Raw genomic sequence first — 18,928 nt, 5'->3', positions numbered from 1 at the left:
TTCTCTATCACATGTGATTCTTGCCAAGCTTATTCACATTTTAATAACCATTTAACTTTTACCCTGTTTTCTTCCGAGTTTTTAAAGTTATTGTTGAAGCCTTACCAGAGCATCCTGATTTTCAGTTCTGTACATATGGATTGTCTACTGAGTTTTTTGTATCATCTTCCCTCCCTTTTCTGTTTTGGGAATGCAGGTTTTTCTTAGAGCAAAATAACCGGATTTTTCAGACTTTGATGGAGGTGTCTGCGAGTCAAGACAAAACTCTAACTGCAGAGCATGCCCGGGGTATGGGCCTGGACCCCCAGGGAGACAGGGGCTTCCTTATGGACCTGCTCGAGGCCTATGGCATTGATGTCATGCTAGTGATTGACAACCCCTGTTGTCCATAGGAAGAGTGACATAGGACTGGTGAGACTCGCGCGGTGACACTCCAGGACCCCAGTGGCGTTGGTTTTGTATGAAGCTGACAAAAAGGACTCTTTCTATCCTCCCACACATGTAATTTTTGCCATTTCCTTTCTTCCTGTCTCCTGGGTTGAAGTGTGACTGCCTTGACTTCGAATCCTGCCTTGGTTGGGAACTGGAATCTACCAATCTACCACTGTCTTCCAGAGCTGCCTGTTCTCTGCGGTCTTAGTTCTATCAGTTCAAGTGGGGTGAACTGTGGGATGAGCTGCTCACAAAGTTTGTATGTCCCCTGGTACATAGAATAAGGCAACCAGGTGTCCAGTGTTTATCTGCCTAAAAGCAGAAACTAATCAGGTAACCTTTCAAGGTCACAGAGTTCTAGGAGTCAGCAGCGTTGGGATCACCTGTTAGGGTAAGTCTGTGTCTTCTCTGTTCACTTGATTAGGGACCACTGCGCACTAAATGTGACCTCCTCTAAGGATGTAATGGCAGGGGGAGGTTGTTTTATGAGTCAGCTGAAAAACTAGAATGAAGCCTTGAAATCCTTAAAATAAGGGAATGGTAGCTACTAAATGGAATACTCCCTACCCCTTTGGGATGGTTTGGTATTCCTAAGGTTGGTGTTTGGCCCTGGAGCTTACAAGCAGATTCATTTGAGTCTCTTTTAAGGGTTGATCATCTTGGAGTAACTTGGGTGGAGTTCATGCAGGAGAGGGAAAAAGTGCAAGTTTCTCTGACTTTGCATAGACAGAGCCAGTGGATTCTGAAATGTAGCCAGGTTCTGGAGCTAGTTGACTCCAGTTAGAACATGGTATTAATAGGACTGTTTACCGGTTTGGAGGTCTTGAAAACATCCCTTTAGCAGAGGCAACATTCCTTAGGCTAAGCAGTTGCATCCAGGCACCTCATAGATCTGACAGGGAATATCTGATAGTACCTTGTCTTGAGAGTGGCTGGAAATCTGAGTGTCAGGAACCACCGTGCTTGCATTCTGGATCCTATAGTCATCCTTTCTGGGGTGCTGGATTACTTATGGCTGCAGTTTAGGTAAGAGGACAATTGTCAGTCAGAAAGCCAGGTCCCATGCATAGAATCTAGTTGTGTTTGACTGAGATACCTGGTTGTTGGGAATGGGCTCTTCTCCGGCACCCTCCCGCCTGGTTGTATTATGGGAATGGCTGACTATCAGGCATCTTTAAGGCCAAGAAGTAGCCAGGCTAAGATGGGCCAAACATCTTAATTCAGGTGTTTTCACTGTAGCTCATGGATAAGGAATTCAAGAGTGTGGATATAAATGCAAATAGATAAAAATAGACACTGATGAGTCAGGGTCACATCTTCTGTGTAAATATGTAAGGTTGGGCATCATCAGACTGTACAACTAACAGATTTGCCCTCTGCATTGTGGGTTTAGCCATCATTCCAGTAACATAAATGTTTACAAAAACCACAGCTGTGCTCAGTGGCTGAAGTTTCACCTGCGTTGTGTTTGTGGCTGCCCTCTCCTTTTGCCCACAAGGCTGAGCAGGGACCTTCTGAGAAGGGTCAAGTAATGTTCCTTCCAGTTATCTTCAAGAGCTCAGGGTTTTCTAGGTTTGGGTAGGCAGGCAGAGATAGGCATAGGAGTAAAAGAAGTCTGCCTCTCCTAAGGAGCCAGCAGACCCTCTTTCTCTGAAACTAAAGGAGTTGCTGGACAAACCCATTTCTAAGAGCCACCTCAGAGTCTTCTGCCTGTGTGCCAACACTGCTGTTTCTGGCCTGTTGTAACTGCAGGCTGAGAAGTGCTGATGTAAATGTAGCAAGGGGGTTGTCCTTTGCGAGTCAGGGCTTGAGGCTCTTTTTAACTAGGCAGCCACCTTTCTGGTATCTCCTGTGTCCCCCTCATGTTCATGCAGAGTTGGGGTCCCAGAGGTGATGCCATAGGCCTGGGCTTAGCTGACCCTGGAGCAGAACTTGTTCAGCATTTCCTCCAGTCCTTCCCACCTTGCCAGCTTCCTCCCGGGCCAGACCCGGTAGCCTCTGCTTGCCTGAACAGCATGTGTGTTAGCGCCTCGTTAGCACCTCAGCAATGTCTTCTTCCAGCTATGATCCTCAGAGCAAGTACCTGGAAGTGAAGGCCCAGCTTCCTATGGCACTTTTGAAGCCTTGCTTAGTACCACACAGCTCCCCCGAGTGGCAGTTAGCAGACACAAGCCAGTATCATGCTGCCAGCTCCCCGCAGTACAGGGTGAGGTACTACGTAGAATTCCCTCTTCAGTGATGGCAGAAGCCGGGAGCAACATGGACCTGCATTTGTCATTTGTGAATTTTTTGAAAAACCATCTGCTTTTGTTTGGAGGACGTTGGTACAAATCCTTCACAGCTTCCTAGGTCTGTACTCAGCAGGGACAGGCTTTTTTCTTTTTTTTAAAATTACTGACCTCCAGGAGCAGAGCTGAAAACTTAGTTGTCAGTCTTGTATTCTGCTGGTGGCCCTCACTGGGCCCCTGCTAGGCTGGCAGAAGAGCCCTTCTGGGGAACACTAAGCCCCATCTGTGCCATGTTGTGAATCATGTGCTAACCTGGAAATAACATGCTAACCTGTGATGCTGACCTGTCTGATCATTCTTAAGTTAGAAATTCCTGATGGCAAAAACCCTTGAGGGGCCTGGAATCCACATTCTGGATTTGTGGACATCCATATTAAGTATAACAAAGGCCTCTTAAAGTAGATGCTTTCAATTATGTAGGTTTAACAGATGGTAAGACTCAACCAATTGTTGCCAGGTTTAGGACTCTTTCTCCAGAAATAAAAAAATAGCAGTTTCTCTCTTACCAGACTACAAAATAGGGCTAAACACTGTTTGGTATTAGCTCTGGCTTCAAACATGAAGCCTTCCTTATGCTGGGCATGGATCCATTCCAACATCAGTGTCCTGCCCGGGGCCTGTATGGTCCTTTCAGGAGTACTGTGAAATGAGAGGTACTTGCCTCCCCCCATACCCACCATCCCCTCTGGCTCTTTTCTTCCACTGGCTGTGGGAGAGAAGCTGAATTCATGGATAAGATAGATATGAGTCAGTACAGGAAGCATCTCTAACGTACCTTGCTGTAAACCACATGAAAATCACGACAAAGGAAGAGAACACTCAGATGCAGTGGTGCCAGACGGTACATGTGAAGGTCCACTTATGTAATTATATATTTTAGCTAGAAAGTAAAGGCAAATTAAATCACAGGTAACTCACTGTCTTCATTCTGATGGCTAGGGGGATGAACTTGCTATCTGTCTTGATGTACTGAAAGCTCATTAAATACAATATGGTGAAATGACCCTTCCACTGAGGCTTTCAGTGAGTTAACTTTTCAGTGGCAAACGCCACCCCCTTGAAGAGGCAGGGACCTCAGAACTGCTCTCTCGAAACTGAATGGATTGAGATGCTTTCTCCAGGCCCAGTGTAGATCATCCTTGGAGAGGCAAACGGGAGAAGAGGGTATGGATATACAAAACTGTAAGATGATGCTCAGCTTCATAGTGAACTTGACTTAACGTGAGAAGAGTTTGAAAATGAACGTGGAGCCCAACAAGCCCTCGGTGGGCTGCTGTCTCCTGTCAGCTGCAGGTCAGTGGCTGTGAATCAGAGCTATCAGCTCTTCCCCAGACCCTGTAGTAGTAACATGGCAAGGATCCCGCCGGCCTATAGCTTTACCTTGGCAGACGCAGTCATCCCTCAGTTCAGGAAAATCCTTTTCTGATTCAGGTAGGGGAAGAGTTAAGGGTACCTTTTATGCCCAAGTAATGGGCTTTTAGTATTCCATTGTTATTACAAATATACCTCTGTTCCCAGGAGCCATTGGAGTACTGAGTGTTGTGGGAGAAAAGGCGAACTGTGAATTACGTTAATGTTTTTCTTATGAGAAATGGAAGTTTATTTTTATATCAATGTTACTATGTGATGAATTGAGTATAAAAGTGTTGAAATGGAAGGAAATTTCAAAGCTATAATCCAAGGCGAAATGGGCAGCTTTGCCACTTGATAGCAGTGGAAGCCTTTAGAAGCTTCACCATCTGTGGTAGTGTTTTAAAGAGTAAATGAGGGCACTGGCCCGGGAAGGGTAAGACACAGACATTAACCTTCCATAAAATCCAGGACCAAAGAGGATAACTGTGGTCGTTCAATGACTCTTGCCTCCTGGTCAACTGGAGAGGGATGGGACGTAGTTTTATAACTGGCACTTTAATTCATGTTAGTGAGCTGGAAGTTAGGTGACATTGTCAATTTAGAAAGGGAATAGGGATTTCCTGGTGCTATATAGAGAAATGAAGATGGATAAATAAAATTCTGTTATCTTTTTAGAATTTATTCTAGAATTTCAACATAGCATCAGCTTTTAGAACTACGTTGACCTAAATTGAGAAAGTTTATTTAACACCCAGAGAGTAGGTGTGAATGACTTATGTTTGCAGTAGATGCCAGCTCAGACTAATGCTGAGTTAACTTTGCTTTTTGGGGACAGCTGGGGTCCACAGCATAAGCTAGGATTTTATAAACTGGGAAAAGATAGATCTGCAGAGAGGTAGAATTAGCTGGTTGCAGATACGGTTAGTTGACATTAAATTCGGGTACATTAAGTAAAGATAAAGTGGACTTTTCCATTTTCACTACTGATATACCTCTGTTCCCAGGAGCTATTGGCATATCTAAAACTTAGGAAAACCAAGTTTGGGTGTGTCATGCCCAAATCGGCCATCAGCGCAGCGGGGTTCTGTACTTCTGAAGGGCCGGGATGGGTGGCTATGGGGCTTAAGCTGGGAGGCAAACAAAACCCACTTTCTTTACTTGCCCAAAACTTGCTAACTTTTTAAAGACTGGAATACAAATCTCTCCTGAAAAAGAAATGTTATAAACTTAGAACCCCGTTTTCCTATTTCTTTCCCAAGTTACGCTCAGCATCCCTATTGCCTTAAGTGTAAAAATCCATTGTGCAGAATAACCCCGCCTAAGAGTTATAGCAATAAGAGAACCTGAATCTACGTTTCAAGGGTTTACCTCATGGCAAACTCGGAAAGACACTGCATAAGTTTTTCTGTGGATACTACTGCAGACAAGTATCGTAGTCTCTCTCTCCAATAGTTATGTACAGGCCTGAAGAAAGCCTGAGGTTAAGTGTAAATGTTTCTCAAATCGATCCTTTTCTGTGGTACAAATAACATCTGTATATATCTGAACTAAGTTGTGTGCAGAGATGTTAATAACTATATTTACAGAAAGCAATTTTTACAATTAAAGTTCACATTTTAACATGAATCAGTGTGCTGTGGTCCTTTACCTACTACAAGAATGCAGTTTGTGGTAGGAGGGAATGATGACGGCCAACCTCAGGGGCAGAGCCCAGGGGTGGAACGCTGCTTTCACAGGTGATTTGTAGGGAAAATGGGGTGCTGCTGCTGGTCCTTTGAGAGGCTATGGTAGGATAAACACTCTCCAGGTAACGGAAACTAAGTTTGAGGACCCAAGGCTACACAAACACCACAGGAAACTTCTAGAAGTTACTGTTTCATAAAATTTGTGAAAGTTTTCTTTAACATCATTATATACTGATACATATGTACATATGTATATACATAGTCTAAACTTTTATTTCTTTTTTTTCTCCTTTTGGGAAGTTAAACCAGTAGAGAGTGTGCTGTCACCATTGGCCACGAAGTCAGGTTCCTAGTTCCTCAGTGGGGTGGCATATGTAATAGTGCCCATGCCTTAGGAACGCTGTAAAGACTTAGCACTTTGTAATTGTGAAGCAAAGGAAAATTTGTACTAAGCTTTGTTTTACAGAAAGCATCTACTATATTTTACTATTTAAGAGGCTTGAGAACCTGTACTAAACAGGAGGGGCCTGGTTTCTCCTTTGCAGAGCTCTGCACAGCAGCTTTGCCTAGACGTTGTTCTTTTATAGCTATACTGTAAATGCCAAGCCCCCATAGGACATAGTTTGAATAAAGGAAACAAAGCATATTTATATACAACATTATCTTAATGTGGGTCAAATATCTGTCCCCAACCACATGGGCCATGATGGTTAGAGTCAGTAACTACACATACACACTGGCAGTGCTTTAAGAGATAGCTAGTTCTATACTAGGCCTCCATGCTGACAAAGAACCACAAGATCTACTTTTATTTTCTTACATCACAGCACCTCCTTTTCCCACCATAGCTAACATGGGATAAGTGACTAAGGCTGATCTTTGGATCATTCTGGTTTTTTTTTTCCCAAAGCAGCTTTTTACCACTACTGTAAGCATACAGTGCTAAATAGGCGACCTTGGTAATTCTGTGCTCTTCATTTCTGGGGTTTTTGTAGCCACTATATAATCCATTCAAGCATTGCTCTTCGCACCATATGAAACACTTGGTATATTACTGTTCTTAAATTTAATCCTCTGCTGAGGTTGGCCACCTCTTCCTCACTTTCCCTTTCTTACAAAGACAAAGCTATGTGTCTCGTCTCCTCTCATCCACTACAGTGCAGGGCCTCTAGAGTTCAAGGACTTCTGGGGACAGAACAAAGAAAATGTCCATAGTAGTGTTAAAAGCAAACCTTGCTAATGACCTGGCAGCAACTCCTTTGCAAGCCAGGTGTTTAGTTTTCTACTTACCACAAACTAAAGGAAGATCTCATTGTTTGTTAAGAGAGCATTATTAAAATTTGATACACAGCACTGTTTTTGTACCAATTCCTAACCAAATTCAAAGAGCTGTATGACATTATTATAATTCTTATTTTCATCTACTTTCTCAACATTTAAAAATGAAACAATATACCTGATGCTGGCCCTCCTTGTATTATAAATAATAACTGTATATCAGGTAAATGAACTAAAAAAGGACAGAGAACATTCTAGTAATTTTTGTTGTTGAAGACAGGGTCTCACTGTATCCCCAGCTGGCCTGGAACTCGCTACGTAGACCAGGCTGGCGTTGATCTCACAGCAATCTACTACTGTCCTCTGCTTCCTCCTGAGTGCTAGGACTAAAAGCATGTACCACCATGCCGAGCTAATAATATAATTTTTAATTAGCAAGGAAATGTTTTCATCAAATACATACCAATAATTATGAAAACATTTGTGCTGTAATAAGCTAGTACTTAACTAAAAATTTAGATTTCTATTTTTTTGGCTGATGAAAAGCAAATGACAAGGAGTGACGAGCATAAAATGTACTATAAGATCCTTTCACCGACAGTGGTACAGAAACTACACTCACAGGGAGAAAAAAAATAATTTAAAATTTTCAAATACTGAAGAACTAGTTCATTTATTTTTATAAATAAATGAGGGGTATCAAATTGCTGTGGTATTTAAATTACACTGGATATGTTTAAAAGAGTGATGCAACAGTTTTTATTTTTAAACATCAATATTTACATGACACTAGAGTACACTGGCAACTAGTTAACTTTCCATGACAAAGTTTAGATATCAACATGAGGGGTATGATACGTATTTGGGGAAAACAGTTTATGGAATACTGGTTTAAAACAGTTTCTCCAGGTAAGGTAGATTTACCTGGGGAAGGTAGCCTTTTAAAATGCAAGTTCCTAGCTCGATGCCAGGTTGAGTTACAAGGTGGGTCGCAGGTCAGTTTTCAGCATGCATCTCGGATGTACACATGCAAAGCAAGCAGCAGGAGCTAAAAAATTAGCATTTTACAATGCTTTAGCCATAGCTGAACAGAGAACCACCTCACATTCGCTTTTTGAGGACAAGCCAAAACAACAACTCACAAAGTAGCAGCACCCATGGGGGAGCCCAGAAACAGGGAAAGGCACCCAAAGAAGGCAGTTGCTCCCTTTGGGATCCCCAGGATGGTCAGAGAACAAAACAGGAACAGATAAGCTTAGTCTAAGGGCTCTACTCTCCACTGTGGCATGTTCTGGGGCCATCACAGAATTCCAGCCTTTTCCTACCACAGAGTATGAAAACTTCTTTGAACCAGCCTCAGAAAACCACTAGGTAGGAGGGGTCAACTGTCATACAAGGAAAGCATGGGTTAAGAGAACACTGATCACTGGTCAAGTGACAGGGTATGCTCTGGGAAGCACTGCAGAAGAGGTTAGGGGTTCTTGCCATGAAACTTCCCTTGGGATCCTCTGACGACACTGTGGGTCAGATGAGGCACCCATTCCCTTTTGGTCCCACTGGTGGCTTAAAGTGCAGCGTGGGAGTGCCCCTCACTTCTCTGTGCTCACTGCGATGCACACTGCAGCATCTGCTCCCTCTTCCTTGGGTCACAGAAGAACTGCAGTTTCCTGGGCAGCAGTTTCACCTCTACGGGCATTGCTTCATACTCTTCGCTGTCAATGCTGAAGGAGCCCTCTGTTCCCTGGAGGAAGAGAGGGTTCAGAATGCAGCTGTGTGGCTTGCTGTCACAAGAAAACATTTCTGCCTGGAGGTCTTATCCTACTGTTCTAACAAAACATTTCAGTGTCAACTACGGCACACAAAATCCTGGAAACATTTCAACTCTCTTCTACCTATGAAAAAGGATTAATTTTCTTTTTCAAGATTTCTATCTCAAAAAGTATTTTGGAGCTTGAAGTTAAATTTTAAAAATATTTATGGAGCTGGGTGTAGTGGGGCACTTGGGAGGCAGAGGTAGGCGGATCTCTGTGAGTTCAAGGCTAGCCTGGTCTACATAGTTCCAGATCAGCTGGGGCTACAGGGAGACCCTGTCTCAACACCAAAAAAAAAAAAAAAAAAAAAAAAAAAAAATTATGGGAAGACAAGGGCCCTGCCGCATGATACATATATGAAACTGTCAAAGACCTCATGTAATAAGGAAAGCACATACATCTCAAAGAAAGAAAGCAAAAAGAAACTTATAAAGATGTCATCTAGGGTCAAGGACTACAGTCTTTCTTAAACTGAAAGTGTCATGTCCACTGCATCTCTTACAGTATCCCTTGAGACGTGCTGAGCTATTGGGATGTGAGCATTAGTACATGAGACTCTGAAGCCCTTGCACAATGCATGCACGTCCTTCAGCATTTGCTCTATGATATGGTGGTGCCAGTCAAGTTTGTTTACGTAGTTTCAATGCGGTACAGTGGTATCATGGTCACAGCTCCTCAGAGGCCTGTTAATCTTTTCTGGGGTAGCACTAATCAAATTACCTTACAATTCATAAATCTCTACCTTTTCCCCTCCTACTTACATCGGTTATTAGTCTAAGCATGGCATTCTATAGTACAATTACGGAAAATGTTAAAATGAACTGCACTACACCAGTTAGAAAATTCTTCAGCTCATACATTATTCAGATTTTACATTTTCGGTATGAAAAAGTAAATGTTCTAGAGACCAAAACACTCAGTTTGAGGGAGAACCCTGACTTGAAGACTGGAGCCTCAGGAGGCCACGTCTAAATGGAGGCCTTAAAGGAGGCTCTGCTTCCCTTTTCTGGTCCCTTAATATAACTCAGACTTCAGGATTTTGCACACAGAAGGTGCCTAAAGGTCAGTCAGTGAGTAGAAGAGGAGGAGAAGGAAGCAGAAGGGAAGACAGAGTAGACAAGAGGCCCCAGCAGTGGGTCCACCTTACCTCAGGAAGTAGCAGAGTGCAGCAGCTGGCTTGGAGACACTCGGTGCCAGCCGCATGCAGCTCAGGGTCTCTCACCTTCCGACTTCTGTTGACACAGGAAAGAGAGACCTTCGATAGCAGCTGGATTAGAACACCCAAGTTCTCTCCCTCTAGACTACGAAGACTGGGGCTCAGTAAATCACTTTCGCTACAATGCGATACAGTCTAGACTGAGAAGACTGACTCGCTCTGGACAACTGTGCACGAAGTCAGGGCGTTTATCTGAATTGTTCTTTATTTAGACCTAGTTCTCAGGCTGTTAATGTCAAATTTTAAATTAGGATGTAATTAAGTTCTTTGAGAAAAGTTCTCTCAAACTTCTGTTATTTGGTCTTTTTTAGGATTTTTTTTTTTTTATTAAACAAAAAAGTAATTTTATTCTAATTTGGGGTAGCTATTTCTTTTTTTGTTGCTTTGTTTTTTGAGGCAGGGTCTCTCCATAGCCCCAGTTGGCCTAGAACTCACTACGTAGACCAGTCTCACAGAGATCTGCCTGCCTCTGCCTCCGGAGTGCTGGGATAAAAGGCATGCCCCCACCCCCGCCCCATGGTAGATATTTCTTTTATATCTATGAACTACTTTTAGATATTTTCTGATAATTCTCTATACATTAAAGCCTACTTAGTACATTTCATCTTGCTAAGTGGCTTTGGAGTAAAGCCATCAGACACGAATATGCACACATACTTGAGTTCATGCATATACCCTGTATGGCTAGTCAAGATACATAAAAAAAGAAAAAGGTGGCAGCAGGAGGATCAAGGCCAGCAAGACCTACTTAAGGAATCTGAAGCCAAGCAGGGCCATGAGATGCTATCTAAAGTAACAAAACTAACCTAAGTTTAAATAATAAATCTATTATTTATTGTTACTTGGAAACAGTAATTCTTCAGTATATGAAATGCTCATGGAGTTCCAAAAGCAGCTTCACCACATTCCATTCCAACACTCAGTGGGTACATAAATTACACAATTTTACTTCCTATAAGGACCAGAAGGAAACTTGCTGCAGCTCTTGAGGAGAACGCAGAACATAATGACATCACCTAACTTAAACAATGTAGCGGGGTTTTCTTTTTGTTTTGGATGTCAGCTTTAGAAATGAGATTTGAATACAGCTGAGCAGACTCAGTGAAGATGCCATGTGATTTCTGGACACTGTAGTGGGAGTAGCGAGGGGCTTTCTCTTTCTCGTTACTCCAGATACACAAGAGTAATCAAAGGCTGCAGAAGGAGCTATTCAGGATCTGAAGAATTTGTATCAAAGGCGAGAACAACACAAACTAATGAAAGCCATTCTGCTGCCAGTCCGGGAATGGACGATGATGCAGCCATGGAGACGCAGCTGCAGCTGCAGCAATGTCCAATCCCCAAACGGGCACGAGGGGGAGCGCCAAGACAAAGCACAGGAAGATGGAGCTGAGCAGATCACCAGTTGGCATGGGAACACGCCGTCTCCATAGATGCTTTGAAGCTGGCTGGAGGGGTTACAGTCTTCTTAGCCAATGAAATTCTGGCAGAGCTAGGACTTAACAAATCAGGCAGGGCTTGGAAGGGCAGTGTTGTGTTAGAAAAGAGAAAAAAAGCCTGGGAAATGTCCAGGGTGCGCAATGTCCTTTCAAGTTTCTCCTTAGTCCTCTGGGACTAGGAAGATAAAGCAAATTGGCAGGAACAGTAGGAGATACTGGCAAGTGCTGCACAATTGTAAAAGCCTCACTTGAGACTGACAGTCCTGAGATTAGCAGAGATGATGATATTCTTCCATTTATAGATGGGAAAGGATTCAGAAAAGCTTAATGACCTTAGTCCTAAGGCCAGCGAGTAGCTTATCAAGCTTTTGGACTCGAAACCAGAGGGTTTTTTTTTTTTTTAATTATTATTTTTAGGTGCATGAGTGTTTTGCTTGCATGTATGTAGGTACACCATGTGCACGTAAGTGCAGCACATGCATGCAAATCCGCCAAGACTAGAAGAGGGTGCCAGATTCCCTGGAACTGGAGTTAGGGATAGCTGTTAGCAACCATGTAGGTGCAAGGAACTGAACCCAGGTCCCCTGGAAGAGCAGTCGGTGCTCTTAACCACTGAGCCATCTTTCCAGATCTGAAACCAGAGTTTCTGACTCCATGCCTGAAACACTGAATCTTTTCATTTCAGTTGAAAGGCAGACTGTTAAATTATGATCCTTCCCAAATAAGCAGGCAGGGCCAAAGTAGTAGACAGGCACTGTACATGTCAGCCCCATTGTGAAAAAAGGAATCTCAGAATTCCCAGACAGACAAGGCCTCTGCCAGATCTCTATCTTCAATAGACTCCATGGCCCACTCTCAACAGTAGGATTTGAGGATAAAAATTACTCAATGAAGCCCCATTTCCTACAGAGCAGGCTACTTACCCTATGGTTATGAAATCTCCTTTGCTGACAGTGTCAGGTTCAATGCAAATGTTCATAAAGTCCTCTTTGCTCTAAAAAGGTCAAGGATACTAATGTTAATACCTGAAAACTGGGCTAATGCAGCTTGTCACCTAAGCCTCTGGTGACTCATATTTTGAACTAAAGAATTTATACAAAGACAAGAAGACAAACGTGTATTACATCTTATTTTTAAAGATTTAATCCTGAATACTATCTTTTTCATTAAAGGCTTTATTGTGGTATAATTAACATAAAATTCATCTCTATTGTTTTTTTTTTTTTGCTTTGTTAGTACAAAAGCAAAATATCTGAATAAAAATTCAAAGTAGGAGGTTTTTGAAGTTGTGTCACCCCTAAGCCATAGGCATTAAAACTCCTAAGCTTCCTTCTACCCCCTGCAGGCCAACCTTCCAGCCCACCCATGCCAGGTCTCACTCTTCACTACACATAATCATCTCATCATGCCACATCAGTTGCTTGCTATGGAAACACAGGTGTCTCTGTTCTATAAAATGCTCTGAATGCAAACATGGTATGCAGCTAGGGCTGAAAACAGCAACCTGTATATTCCCTGACAGTAAAGACAAAACTCTGTTCCATCTATGCAAAGCTTTGAAAGACTGATCTACAACGAAGCACTATGAAGAGAGATTGGACTTCTGTACCCTCCCTGCAGTTTGCTACTAGTTGCTAGCAAGCAATACAAGCCTGGCCTTCATGGAGCAAGCCCAGCACGGCTATGTGGCCTTCTGTGGTGGTTCAAAACATGTAGGCCAGGTCTCTGAGAACCTCTGCCTGAAGTTCAAGGACACCACCAAAGCACAGCTGAATCTCTCAACAAGGAATTATGAAACACAATTGTGACGTAAAGAACAAAGGCTGTGCAGGGTTGACTTTCCATTCAGCTCTCCGAGGGCCAGCCATGTATCATGAACTCTTCAGAACATTCAGTTACATCATTTAAACAAAACAAACATGAATTTCTTCCCACAAAGAACTTACATTCCACTGTAGAGGAACGCATATGTAGATACAAAATAATAAAGATATAGAATAAAAAAATAGTAGATTACTGAGAATAGTAAAAAGTAGGTATACTGCAAATATGTCAGAGTATATTAGAGAATGACATATTAGTATATTAGTATATTAGAGAAGGAGCCAGAGGCAGCAATTGATGGCAATGACTGTATTTTAAAAAGGAGTCTAGCACAGGGTTTGGAGTGATGGAGCTGGAACTGACCTGGAAGCCTCCTCCCTGAAGACTAGTTCTCATAATTCTAGAGAATACTGTGCAGATTGCTAAGGAGAAAAATCAATCAATGGTCCAACTCAGCTGTAAAGCCTAATAACCGTAATGACTGGCCCAGCAAACTATCTCTATTGGTGCAGTAGTGGCACTGTTATCTAGGGGGTAATGAAGAGCTATCTAATTGAACTTAAAGCCCTCTCAATGGGAAGGAATTCATGGATGGCACTGTAAATATTGCCAATTACATATGACTGGAGAGGTCATAGATCCTAAAAAACCCTATCTCTGTCATCTTTAGACAAATGAAATTTATTACTGTATGCTAAATATGAATTCTTATATTTACATGCAAGTATACTGTACACCAGTCATCAAAGCTTCGTTTTGCAGCAGATGGAGGCTATTACAGAGTTCCACAATTTGTCACACACAGAAAATAAATGTCTGAGAGATGTCCAGCCGTAAGAGATATCTACAGTGGAACCTCCACACTAAGGCTCATGGAACATAGTAGAGTTAGAATACTAATATATCCCTCAACTCTCTCTAGCAAAGCTTCCTCATACAACACAGCGTGATGCACACAGAAGGCCACAACTGGCCAAAGTTTTAGAGAATAAGAGACTTCAGAGTGTGTGTCCTTGGGTAGGACTCCTATATTAAACCTAGTGCTCAGGGACCATTTTGGAAGAGGGAGTAGAAAGATTTTAAGAGCCACGGTGTATGAACATAAGGAAACAGAGGCTTTCAGGCCTTAGGGAACTTGCTTATATGAACTTGCAACAATGATGACAGCATGCACAAGATCCATGCTGACTCAATCAGACAAAAATGCAGCACTGAACTGGAGAAATAGTCAGGAGGTCCCAATCTTAGCTGAGGAATTGTTGGCAACTGATTACTGCTGGGTGAGGGAGAGCAGATCTTCTTTAAGGGAGTGACTCTAGATAGGATGGCTAAGCTCCAGTGGAGGAACTTGCATCGAGGGACATTTTGGTACAAATGCTTGACCAGCTAAGACTTAACATATATGACAGAATGCACGAAATCTGGTGGGGGATATGGGACAGCACAGATGGGGCGGGGTATAAATTTGCTTAAGATCCAGCATATAAGAGCCGGGCGTGGTGGCGCACGCCTTTAATCCCAGTACTCGGGAGGCAGAGGCAGGCAGATCTCTGTGAGTTTGAGGCCAGCCTGGTCTCCATAGTGAATCCAGGTCAGCTAGGGCTACAGGGAGACCGACTCAAAAAAAAAAAAAAGATCCAGTATATGAAACGCACAAAAAAATCAATAAAGTATACATTAATAATAATAATAGAAAGAAGTGCAGAGAAGTGCAGGTGAGAAGGTAGCCCTGATCAGAAACCTGTGGAAGGGAGGAGAGTAGCAATGTCTTTATCCAATGCAGCAGTACTGAAATATCAGCAAGTATCCCTGGAGGGCCGATGAATACTAAGAATCTGTTTGTATTTGTTAGATATAAGTTAATCTACGAATAGATCCAGACTCCAGTCCCATACTCAAAGTTTCTAGTTCATTAGATCAGGTAAAAGTCTAAGAATTTTCATTTCAAAAAATTTCCCAGTGATGTGATATCTACTGATTGAAGACCACACTCTGAATACCATTATTCTAGGGATGAACCATCCACACAAAGGGAACTGCCTGGCTGTGGCCTTCAGGTGGGAGCATGTCTGACATGTTCAGAGAACAGCAAAGAAACCCACATGGCTGGAGGAGACTGAGGGGCAGCGGCAAGCGAAGCAATGAGGATGGAGAGGGAAGACGGCCTCTTGATGAGCGGGGCCTGTACCCACTTTAAGAAATCTGGCTTTTAGGCTGGGTAAAATGGAGAGCCAGTGGAGGGCTCCAAGGAAGGAAATGTTCTGGCTTCTTGTAATAGGATCACTCTGCCTGCTGTTGAGAATTAAGATAGGGATCTTATGCAGAAGCAGAGAGAAAAGAACAGAAATGAGGAGGAACAGCTTAGGGTTCAGTAAATGCCAGGACAGGAAGGTGTGATGAGAGGGCATGGCACTGGGAGCTGGCAGGAAGGGGAGGAAAGGTTTAAAGTGGTGATGAGTTAGGAAGAAAGCTATCGAGTCACTAGACCTAATGTGTAGAGGATAAAAGAGAAAGAAACAGGCATCACTTAAACCTGCTGTGGACTAGCAGGGCCTTGTTCCAGTCAGAACAGACATAAGCACATGTTTTCGGTTAAGGGCCAGAGACAGCAATCATCTCAAGTTTGTAAGACATGAGTTACCTACAATGGCCACTCAATTCTAATGTGGAATGCATAAAAAGCAGCCATGCAGCACTTAAATGTTAGTGTGTTCATGTTCCAATAAAATCTCACAGAAACAGAAATTTGAATTCTGTATAATTCCAATCATTTAAAAATATAACTACCTCCGGGTGTGGTAGCACACGCCTTTAATCCCAGCACTGGGAGGCAGAGGCAGGTGGATCTCTGTGAATTCGGCCAGCCTGTGGTCTCCATAGTGAATCTAGGACAGCTGGGGCTACAGGGAGATCCTGTCTCGAAAAGAGAAAACAAAACAAAACAACAAAAAGCTGAATATATATATATATATATATATATATATATATCCACCACTCCTAGTTTGAAGACAGGACAGCTGGGCCGTTGTTGATCCTTGTTCTTCAGTTCTGTTCTCAGGCAGACTTAAGTTACATGGAACCATGGTCCTGTGCAGGGTGGCCTCCTAGAGATAAAGGACAGCCTGGGGTCCTATTTTGTCATACTACCGAGAAAATGCCTTTCTGGGGATTCACCCCAGGTCTGACAACCATTTTCAGCTCAAGCTTCTGGAACACACTTCTTGGCCCTGGGATGTGACCGAATCTCCTGGAACTAAGCTTCTTTCTATTAGTTCTTTCTTCGCTCAGGTGGGTTCTCATATGCAAGACTTGGTCCCCACACAGTGGCCTCTCTCAAGTAGAAACCTGGTGGGTATGAACCTTACCTCACCTGAGTCCCTTCTATGAGATCCCTGTGCTTTGCTGCTTGCTCTTGCCAATGTCAAATGTCATTTAACAAAGTGTGTTGAGTGTTTAAGGTACAAAGGTAAAGCTATTGATTTAGCACTATTTTGGGCAAAGGTCTCATAACTCAACTTACTATACTAGCAGATTCAATGAGTATTTTATCATCTTAAATGACAGAAAGCTACTTGATAAAAATTAATGTCTAAGATATTTAAAATCTAAGAAACTCAAAAACCCTTACCCACTTAGCAAAGCTTTCTTCAGAAGAAACGTCCATATCTGATAAAAGGTAGCTAAAGAAAATCACAGCGGATTCAAACATGAAGAACTGGAGGCACTTTTCTCACACATGGGGAATTAGACAATGACTCCTGTGGTCACTTCCTCTGCTCCGTACTCAAGCCCTAGCCAGTGCAGAAAAGTGGGCCAGAGGACTATAAAATAAAGCATTTAAAGGAAGAAACAAAACTGGCACCCTTTTCAGCTGATAAAAAACAATCTATAGCAAATCTGAGAGAATCCATAGACAAACCTAATATAAAGTAGTGAGAATTTAATTAGGGAGACTGCCAGAGAGTGCTGAGTTCTGGCCTCCCTCTGGCCTCCCTGTGACAGAGGGCCTGAGAATGCCACCCCTCCATCCTGCCTCCACCTGGTGGTGAGCTTCCCCTAATTGCACCATACCCTAATCCCCCTAACCTGGGATTTTGTGAGGCCACTCCCAAGGTCCCAGGGCAGATCTGGCTTTGGTAGGCTAAAGCTCAGATCCTAGCAGACAGCTTGGGAGGGTGGGTTTGGACCTCCATTGGTGTAGTGGCTCTGATCTCAGCAGACCAGAGAGTGCCAGTTTCGGTCTCCCTCTGGCCTCCCTTTGGCATAGGGGCTGAGAACACAGGGGACTGCCTGAGAGCTCTTGGATCCTGCCTCCACGTGGTGAAGGAAGCCTGAGTGTACCTGACTGGAACCTGAATTGGGCTTCTGTGGGTACTCCTGAATAGCTGATCTGAAGCCAGCAGTTCCCTCCAAATTAAACCTGAAAGAACCTGAACCCTGTACCAACCATAATCAATAAAGAAAGGATATAGGCACCCCAATAACACAAACAGAAGCATACTTCAACTTAATTCTTATATCAGAATCATAAACAAAAGAAATTCACATGCCAAAATCACAACGAAAAAATAAAATGGAAAGTCAAAACACTATGTCCCCACCAAACTCCCCACAACATAGCAGAGTAAAAACACTAAATGTACAGAACAAAGAGACTACTGAAAGCAGCAAAAGAAAAACAAGTCACATACAAAGGAAGGCCCATCAGAATTACAGCTGACTTATAAATGCAAACTATGAAAGCCACAAGAGCCTGGACAAAGGTATTCCCAGTTCTACATGACAACAGATGCCAGTCCAGAATACTTTACCCAGCAAAAAATGTCTATTATAGTTGAGGGGGAAAGAAAAATCTTCCATGACACGAATAGCCTGAAAGAATACATGTCCACAAACCCAGCCCTTCAAAGAATAATTGAAGTAATACAGAGGGAGGAGAGAGAAACAACTATACCCCAGGGGCAATGAAAGAAAATAAAGGTATAATTGAGGAAACACAAAATTAGACAGAGAACACAAACAGCAATCAAAATGATGTCAACCAATACACACCTTTCAATAATAACCTTAAATATCAATGGATTGAACTCCTGAGTCAAAAGACACAGGCTAAGTGAATGGATTAAGAAACAAAATCCATCTCTTTGTTGTCTGCAACAAACCCATCTTATCTTCAAGGACAGGCATTACCTTAAGGTAAAAGGATGGAAAAAAATATTCCAAGCAAATGGCACTAAGAAACAAGCAGGGGTTATAATTCTAATATCTGACAAAATAGACTTCAAAGTAAAACTAATCAGAAGAGATGAGGGTCACTTCATTCTGTTCAAAGGAACAGTTAACCAAGAAGATGTTACAATCCTTAACACATATGCATGAAACTCCAGTGCACCCAAATTCATAAAAACAACACTACAGGACTTTAAGACACACATTAACCCCAACACAGTAATAGTAGGGGACTTCAATACCCCACTGTCTCCATTAGACAGGTCAACTGGACAAAGAATAAACAGAGACATCTGAATTAAATGATACCATACGTAAAATGGACCTAACAGACATCTTTCGAATATCACACCCCAGTATCAAAGAATACATC

At 42.6% G+C, this 18,928-nt stretch overlaps 2 protein-coding genes across 6 annotated transcripts in view; one reads left to right on the top strand and one right to left on the bottom strand.

Annotated features, from left to right (window-relative positions):
* Dennd11 (DENN domain containing 11) overlaps positions 1–5,699 on the top strand; it is a 44,153-nt gene extending 38,454 nt beyond the window's left edge. Inside the window, exon 9 of the mRNA XM_008823528.3 lies at positions 197–5,699. Within this exon, the coding sequence (XP_008821750.1) occupies positions 197–392 (196 nt within the window). The 3' untranslated portion in view covers positions 393–5,699. The remainder of the gene's footprint in view (positions 1–196) is intronic.
* Positions 5,700–7,767: 2,068 nt separating this feature from the next.
* The window catches only part of Agk (acylglycerol kinase), a 94,240-nt gene continuing 83,079 nt past the window's right edge, over positions 7,768–18,928 (bottom strand). For 4 of the 5 annotated variants that reach the window (XM_008823526.3, XM_008823527.3, XM_029558858.1 and 1 more), the window contains exons 14-16: positions 12,426–12,496; positions 9,995–10,079; positions 7,768–8,777 (exon numbers count right to left, since the gene is read on the bottom strand). In XM_008823526.3, coding sequence (XP_008821748.1) covers positions 8,640–8,777; positions 9,995–10,079; positions 12,426–12,496 — 294 coding nt within the window. In that variant the 3' untranslated portion in view covers positions 7,768–8,639. Of the gene's footprint in view, positions 8,778–9,994; positions 10,080–12,421; positions 12,497–18,928 lie in introns of those variants that run through there. The other variant, XM_029558859.1, reaches the window with a different exon arrangement.

This window comes from Nannospalax galili, unplaced genomic scaffold (assembly GCF_000622305.1).
Source record: "Nannospalax galili isolate Female #2095 unplaced genomic scaffold, S.galili_v1.0 scaffold307, whole genome shotgun sequence".
In the NCBI taxonomy this organism is placed as follows: domain Eukaryota; kingdom Metazoa; phylum Chordata; class Mammalia; order Rodentia; family Spalacidae; genus Nannospalax; species Nannospalax galili.
The sequence above is the reverse complement of the archived record's forward strand: the minus strand, read 5'-3'. Positions and strand labels throughout refer to the sequence as shown.